This window comes from Cebus imitator, unplaced genomic scaffold (assembly GCF_001604975.1).
Source record: "Cebus imitator isolate Cc_AM_T3 unplaced genomic scaffold, Cebus_imitator-1.0 Scaffold265, whole genome shotgun sequence".
Classification (NCBI taxonomy): domain Eukaryota; kingdom Metazoa; phylum Chordata; class Mammalia; order Primates; family Cebidae; genus Cebus; species Cebus imitator.
This window is the reverse complement of record NW_016107580.1, coordinates 1,346,301-1,355,057: the sequence shown is the minus strand read 5'-3', so window position 1 is coordinate 1,355,057 and position 8,757 is coordinate 1,346,301. Positions and strand designations below refer to the sequence as shown.

Here is an 8,757-nt window from a genome sequence, read left to right as displayed (position 1 = left end):
GCTGAGGCAGGAGAATTGCCTGAACCCAGGAGGCGGAGGTTGCGGTGAGCCGAGATCGCGCCATTGCACTCCAGCCTGGGTAACAAGAGCGAAACTCCGTCTCAATAAAAAAAAAAGTTTGCAAGACGCTTCTTTTTTTAAGCTTCCTTAAATCTATTCCTTAAGTGTTGATATTTCAGATTATCAGAAGTTCTTATATTCTAGAAAATAGTCTATAATATAATACATATTTTATTAAAAAAAATAAACTAAGACTATTTTTCCAAGAATAGGGATAGATTTTTGTTTTCTTTCATGATCTCCTGGGTTTTGTAACCTATTTAAATAATGGTATATAAATAGCTGTGGAACAGAACAAAAAGAAATGAAGTAATGTCTGTCATGGAAATTACACCTCGATGACTGATGACTGTAGCCATATGAATGCATGCATTAACCACTGACTTAAGAAGTACTCTTAGATTAATATGTCAAGTCCTTTGAGGGGGAAACTTTTTTTTCCCTCTCTTTCTGACTTCATGGGACGTGGAAAGTGATGAAAGAAAGGAGGACAAGGAGTCTTCCTTGTTGACAATTATAGCAGTAATGGACTATTGAAATTGCCGTTTATTTGCTGGTTCTTTATGAAATAAAGATGGAGATTCCTTTTATGTCACTAAATTATTAACCATAACTCAGATAACACACCATACATTGTCTTTACACAGTGAGGTCATTGTGTACTTATACCTTTCAGTCAATCGCATGTGCCAAAGACCAAGTTTAGTATCAGTAGGTGTGTTTACAAACCATTCTGGTTTTGTGGTTAATGTTTGTGAAAATAGTCTTACCACTTTTAACAGCTTCTTTTTTTTTTGAGATGGAGTTTTGCTCTTGTTGCCCAGGCTGGAGTGCAATGGTGTGATCTCAGCTCACCACAACCTCTGCCTCCCAGGTTCAAGTGATTCTCGAGCCTCAGCCTCCCAGGTAGCTGGGATTACAGGCATACATCACCACGCCTGACTAATTTTGTGTTTTTAGTAGAGACGGGGTTTCTCCATGTTGGTCAGGCTGGTCTCCAACTCCCGACCTCAGGTGATCCACCCGCCTCCACCTCCCAAAGTGCTGGGATTACAGACATGAGCCACCGCACCCTGCCTTTAACAGCTTCTCAAGTGAATTCAAGAACTTAGTGCATACTTGCTGTATTTGAAGGGTTATTTGCTAGTTTTTCTGTGTAGTTCCTCACCTCCCTGCCACCAATATCAAGTAATTACTCCATCTAAGACGATAAAATAGGTCCCTTAAAATCAGAACACTTAATTTTGATGCAGAAAGTTTTTTTTGTTTGGTCTGCTTTGATGTGGTTTGCCTTTGCAAAAGTGGAGTTGGAGGAATTGGAAGGAGGTCCTAGGAGGAAGCCATTTTCGTGACGTAGAATATAATGCGTGTATGTTTTAATTTATATAATTTTCTTTTTAATGTTTAAAATGTCCTGTTTCCTAATAAATTAGTTAGTTGGCCAAATAAATGAATCATTTGTTTTAAACAGGTCAAGGTGAAGATGTTCTTAAAGGGTCCCAGATTACCTATGTTACAGGTGTAGAAGGGGACGATGTTGTTTCCACACAAGTAGCCACAGTAACTCAATCTGGGCTAAGTCAACAAGTTACACTCATATCGCAAGATGGGACTCAGCATGTAAGTATCCACCAAAAGCCAAACAAATGAAATCTTTCCATGAACCTGGGCTTGAAAGGCAGCCTGGGTCCCCATTGAAGAAAGCTTTGAAATACCAAGGTGCAAAGTTTGGAAACCCTGAAGGTTTTTCAGTAGTCTGCTTAAAGAGACTCCATGCAGAGAGATTAGGAGAGAGAGAATGTTTGTGACTGTAGAATCCAAATGGTGTTACTGGTGTAGCTCAAAAGTGAGATGTTTAAAGTCAGCCACAAAGAGGTTGAGTGCTTGAAAGGTACTGGATCCATGTGAAACACAGCTCAGAAAAGGGATAGGATTTGGTGGCTGATTAGATCCAGGAGGTGAGACTGAGAAAACAGAGGTTTGGCTGAGGTGATCAGCATGTTATGGTACCATTAAGAGATGAGGAATCATGAGAGTTCACTCAGCTAGCTTCACAGAGTCCATAGAATAGGTATCTCCCAGGCAAAGCACAGTATAATGGTTGTTCTCTGATAGCCAGACTTTTTATTATTTTCTAGATGCCATTAGCCTAAAATAATTCCACCTTGATTCCATTTTTAAGCTCTAGCCAAGGCTGTTTTAATACCTGGTGGAAATACACACAATGTGGTTTTTTACCCTTCTTGTGTCTGCCTCTTTCATGGAGAATGCTCTCCTTACCCATCTCTCTTAGAGCTTAATGATTCATCTGCCCTGTTTTGATACTCAGGATTAGAAAGTACAAAGTTCTTCTGCCATCTCATTTTTCTCCCTCCTTACTTTGATGTTATTAATTTCACACTATACTGTTTGTCCTCTGACTGGCATGCAAGATTATTAACCAAGTTTTAATTCTGCATCACCGTTAATACTTTTTCTTGAATTGGATCGTCATATACAGAGGTCCTCTGGAAGTTTGTTTTACATAACCTCCCGCTTCCCTATACAGGAAAAATTCCCACTACAGTTCAAAAATAGCTACTACTGAGAAACCCCCAGTGATCAGGCAGTTTCTGTCTTAGGCATTTTGGGGCTGGGCGCGGTGTCTCACACCTGTAATCCCAGCACTTTGGGTGGCCGAGGCAGGCAGATGACCTAAGGTCGGGAGTTCTAGACCAGCCTGACCAACATAGAGAAACCCCGTCTCTACTAAAAATATAAAATTACCTGGGCGTGGTAGCACATGCCTGTAATCCCAGCTACTTGGGAGGCTGAGGCAGGAGAATCACTTGAACCCAGGAGGTAGAGGTTGTGGTGAGCCAAGATTGCGCCATTGCATTCCAGCCTGGGCAACAAGAGTGAAACTCTATTTCGAAAAAAAAAAAAAAAAAAAAAGTTGTCTGAACTGTAGGTGATGGGGAGTCACGGGATTTCAGCAGAGAGCATAAGATTTTTTTTGTTTTGTTTTAGAAAGATGTCAGTGTAGAGAATGGTTAGGGAAGGGTTAAACTGGGTACCTGGAGAGAGTTGGATTATTGTAGAAATTCAGATAGGTGAAAAATAAGGATCTAAGTTAGCAATAGGAGTGGAGAGGAGGAACCGCATTTAAGAAATACTGTGTTGCCGGGCACAGTGGCTCACACCTGTAATTCCAGCACTTTGGGAGGCTGAGACGGGAGGATCACTTGAGGCCAGGAGTCTGACACCAGCCTGGGCAACATGGTGAGACCCCATCTCTACAAAAAATAAAAATAAAAAATTAGCCTGGAGCAATGGCTTACGCCTGTAGTCCCAGCTACTCAGGAGGATGAGGCTGGAGGATCACTTGAACCCAGGAGTTTTAGGCTCTGCACTCCAGCCCGGGCAACAGAGCGAGGCCTAATGATATTATTATTTTTATTATTCTTTTTAGAAGAATAACATTATTTGTATATCTAAAAAGAATAATAATAAAATAAGAATTTTTAAAAGAAACATTGTATTGTTTGTTCTGATGACTGAATGTGTTTATTTCATTCCAAAAGGCTTCTTTACATTCATAGGGCAAACTTATACAAAGATTAGTCCCAGTCCTTATGTAAGATTGTCAGCTATAAGAAGAAACATTGACAGATTTGTAAAATTCACTGTATTGCAGGTCAACATATCTCAAGCAGACATGCAGGCCATTGGCAACACCATCACAATGGTAACGCAGGATGGCACGCCCATCACAGTCCCTGCCCATGATGCAGTCATTTCCTCAGCAGGAACACACTCTGTTGCTATGGTTACTGCTGAGGGTACAGAAGGGCAACAGGTAATTACTTTTTTCTGTTATATCAATTAGTACATATATCAGTACCAAAACTGTCACACAGATATACAGTGTGGTACAACAGTTAAACACAAACTTTGGAGTGAATAATATTTTGCAACTTCTTAGCTACTTAACCCTCAGAGCCTGTTTTTCCTCATTTGTAATATAGAGTGTTAGTTGCATCTACCCCATAAGGTTGATATAAGGATTGAATGAGATAATGCATATAAGTTACTCAGCCTACATATATATTAAGTATTCATTAGTGGTAGCCATTCCTGTTACCATCATTATCAGATACTTAGGAAATAATTGCAAAATTTACTATTTAATTTTTTGAATATGTCATATATTCACATGGTTCAGAACTCAAAAAAATATATACAGTTGTGTAATGAAGCATTCATCCCACCCCTGCCTTCATCAGCTCAGTTCTTGCCTCCACAGATGATCAACTTTTATCAGTTTTTTGTGTATTCTGCCAGTCATTAAGCATATACAAACAAATAAAAATAAATAATCAACTCCCCTTACCTTTTTTTTAACTAGCACACAGCTAACATAATGGCTCTGTTTTCATTTATGAGACAGGCGGGAGTGCAGTGGCATGATCACGGCTCACTTCAGCCTCAACCTCCCAGGCTCAAATATCCTCCCACCCCAGCCTCCCAAGTAGCTGGGACTACAGGTGTGCACCACCATGCCTGGCTAATTATTTATTTATTTTTTTAGAGATGAGGTCTCACTGTGTTGCCCAGGCCTTGGCCTCCCAAAGTGCTGGGATAACAGGCATGAGCCACCATGCCCAGCCTCCTTTTTTTTTAATGGTAGTAAACTAGTCTGCTCTATATATTGTTGTTGTCTTTTAAACTTAACAATACATTTTCAAAATCTTTCTCTGTCATTATATAGAGAGCGTTCTCCTTCCTCTTTTTTTAAGCTGCATTGTACTCCACTGTATGGCTATGCCGTAATTTATTTAAAGTCTTTTGCTATTTCAAACAGCACATTACCTGGTGCACATGTGGTTTTGCGCATGTGTGAGTAGATATGCTAGATAAATTCTTAGAGCAGGATTGCTGGTGCAAAGATACGTGCATTTGTTAATTATTATCAATGTTGCCAAACTTCCCTTCTAGGGTTGTGCCAGTCTCCATTCCCACCTGCAGGGTTTGAGAGTGCCTGTTCTCCTTCAGCATGGTCACCATGGTAGTATCAAACTTTTGGATTTTTTTCCAATCTAACGTATTTTTTGTAGTTTTAATTTTCATTTCCACCAATCTGATTTTTTTTTTTTGTAGTTTTAATTTTCATTTCAAATAAATAACGTAATATATTTAAAAACTGTTCTTGGCCAGGCACGGTAGCTCAAGCCTATAATCCCAGCACTTTGGGAGGCTGAGGTGGGTGGATCACCTGAGGTCAGGAGTTTGAGACCAGCCTGATCAACATGGAGAAACCCCATCTCTACTAAAAATACAAAATTAGCCGGGTGTGGTGACGCATGCCTGTAATCCCAGCTAATCGGGAGGATGAGGCAGGAGAATCGCTTGAACCCAGGAGGCGGAGGTTGGGGTGAGCCGAGATTGTGTCACTGCACTCCAGCCTGGGCAACAAGAGTGAATCTCTGTCTCAAAAAAACAAAACAAAACTGTTCTTGTACTGTGCTAAAGGCAATGTTGAGTCTCACTGTTGAAAAATAAATGAAGTTGGTAGTCTTATACACCCTGAAATGTAAAACTCAGAATCATAAAGCTTCTAGAAGAAAAGAGAGGCAAATAGCTTTGCAGCCTTAGGGTAAAGATTTCTTGGACTGTATTCAAAATGTACTAACAATGAAAGAAAAAAACTGATAAATTGGACTTCATATTAATTCTGCTAACCGAAAGGCACCGTTAAGAAAAACATCAGACAACCCCCAGACTGAGGAAAAGATATTCATACTATATACACACACTATATTTACACAATACAAGTCTAAAAATGGACTTGTATTATGAATATGTAACAGGGTGGGCACGGTGGTTCACGCCTGTAGTCCCAGCACTTTGGGAGACCGAGGTGGGCGGATCACAAGGTCAGGAGTTCAAGACCAGCCTGGCCAAGATGGTGAAACCCCATCTCTACTAAAAATACAAAAACTAGCTGGCATGGTGGTGTATGCCTGTAATCCCAGCTATTCAGGAGGTTGAGGCAAAAGAATCTCTTGAACCTAGGAGGCAGAAGTTGCAGTGAGCTGAGATCTTGCCACCGCACTCCTGCCTGGGTGACAGAGGGAGACTCTGTCTCAAAAAAAAGAAAGAAAAGAATATGTAACAAATTTCTACAAATCAACAATAAAAAGATGAACAACTATTAAAAATGAGCCAAAAAAGTGTTTTAAAATGTACAAATTATTTAGTTTCTCATTGAACAGACCTCCTGCAAAAGATACTTAACACAAAAAGTGCACATCTTTTATCATCAAAGAAATGCAAATTAACATCACAATGAGAGAGCATTTCAGACCCAAGAAAATGGCTAAAATCAAAGACTAACAAAACCAAATGTTGATTTCTCCTGAGAAACTAGTGAGGAAACAACCACCACCACCACCTCCAAATGCTGGCAAAGATGTGGAGCAAATGCAACATTCATACACTGCTAGTGGGTGTGTAAAATGATGTAAATAGCCAATAGGCACATGAAAAGATGTTCAACATCATTAGTCATTAAGAAAATGCAAACCAAAACTATAATGAGATACCACTTTACACCCACGAGGATGGCTATTATTAAAAATCAAGTGTTGGCAAACGTGAAAAAATTATCTTGAACATTGTAGGTTAGAATGTAAAATGGTACAGCCAGTGTGGAAAGCAGTATGTTCCTCAGAAAATAGAACACAGAATTACATGTGATCCAGCAATTCTACTCCTAGGTATTCACCCAAAAGAATTGATAATAGAGACTCAAACAAGTACTTGTACACCAATGTTTGTGGCAGCATTACACAAAATAGCTTAAATGTGAAAATAACCCTGGTGTCCATTAACAGATGAGTGGCTAAACAAAATGTGGTATATCTATACAATGGAATATTGTTCAGCCATAAAAAAGAATAAAGTATTGATAATATGGTACAACATGGATGAACCTTGAAAACATGCTAATTCAAAGCAGCCTGACACAAAAGGACTGTCGTACGTTGTAAAATTCTGCTTATATGAGGTATCTTGAGTAGGCAAATTCATAGAAACAGAAAGTAGAATAGAGGTTACTAAAGACAGTGGTGGCCGGGCATGGTAGCTCACACCTGTAATCCCAGCACTTTGGGTGGCTGAGGTGGGCAAATCATGAGGTCAAGCAATTGAGACTATCTGGCCAACATGGTGAAACCTTATCTCTGTGAAAAATACAAAAATGTAGCTTGTAGAGAGCTGCAAAAAGAAAAAATACAAAAATGAGCTGGGCGTGCTGGTGCACGTCTGTGGTCCCAGCTACTCGGGAGGCTGAGGCAGGAGCACTGCTTGAACCTTGGAGGCAGAGGTTGCCGAGATCCAAGATCTCGCCACTGCACTCCAGCCTGGCGACAGAGCAAAACTCCATCTCAAAAAAAAAAAAAAGGCTGTGGTAAAGGAGTGATAGGGAGTTACTGTTTAATAGATAGTTTCTTAATAAGATGATGCAAAAGTTCTAGAAAATAGTGATGATGGTTACACAGCGTTGTGAAGGTACTTAATACTACTGAATTGTACACTTAAAAATGATTAAATGAGGCCAGGCATGGTGGCTCACGCCTGTAATCCCAGCACTTTGGGAGGCCAAGGTGAGTGGATCATTTGGGGGCAGGAGTTCCAGACTAGCCTGGCCAACATGGTGAAACCCCATCTCTACTAAAAATACAAAAAGTAGCTAGGTGTGGTGGCACACACCTGTAGTCCCAGCTACTCAGGCTGAAGTGGTACGATTACTTGAACCTGAGAGGTGGAGGTTGAAGTGAGCTGAGATCGTGCCACTGCACTCGAGCCTGGCAACAGAGGGAGAATCTGTCTCAAAAAAAAAAAAAAAGGTTAAATGGTATATGTTATATGTATTTTACCACAATAAAAAATAAATAACTGGGCTGGGTGCAGTAGCTCACACCTGTAACCCTAGCACTTTGGGAGGCAGTGGTGGGTGGATCATGAAGTCAAGAGATCGAGACCATCTTGGCCAACATGTTGAAATCCTGTCCCTACTAAAAAAAAAAAAATTAGCCAGGTATGGTGGTGCACACCTGTAATTCCAGCTACTCTGGAGGCTGAGGCAGGAGGATCACTTGAACCTGGGAGGCGGAGGTTTCAGTGAGCTGAGATCGTGTCACTGCACTCCAGCCTGGCGACAGAGCAAGACTCTGTCTCAAAAATAAATAAATAAATAGCCAGGCATGGTGGCTTATGCCTGCGAGACCAGGCTGGCCAACATGGTGAAAATCCATCTCTACTAAAAATACAAAAATTAGCCCTGGTGGCAGGTGCCTGTAATCCCAGCTACTAGAGAGGCTGAGGCAGGAGAATCACATGAACCTAGGGGGCAGAGGTTATAGTCAATCGACCTTGTGCCTCTGCACTCCAACCTGGTTAACAGAGTGAGACTCTGTCTCAAATAAATAAATAACTTTTAAAAATTTAGCCTTATATGTTTTTTTTTCATCCAGCCCAAAATGTCGTATATATGCTTCTTAATGGAAAACTTGGAAAATTTAAAATTTATGAATGAGCCGGGCGCGGTGGCTCAAGCCTGTAATCCCAGCACTTTGGGAGGCCGAGGCGGGTGGATCATGAGGTCAAGAGATCGAGACCATCCTGGTCAACATGGTGAAACCCCATCTCTACTAA

At 40.6% G+C, this 8,757-nt stretch overlaps 1 protein-coding gene across 1 annotated transcript in view; it reads left to right on the top strand.

Moving 5' to 3' along the window:
* Window positions 1–8,757, top strand: part of ZNF143 (zinc finger protein 143) — a 77,805-nt gene that overhangs the window by 56,588 nt on the left and 12,460 nt on the right. The window contains exons 12-13 of the mRNA XM_037728441.1: window positions 1,532–1,680; window positions 3,737–3,898. Of these exons, the coding sequence (XP_037584369.1) occupies window positions 1,532–1,680; window positions 3,737–3,898 (311 nt within the window). The remainder of the gene's footprint in view (window positions 1–1,531; window positions 1,681–3,736; window positions 3,899–8,757) is intronic.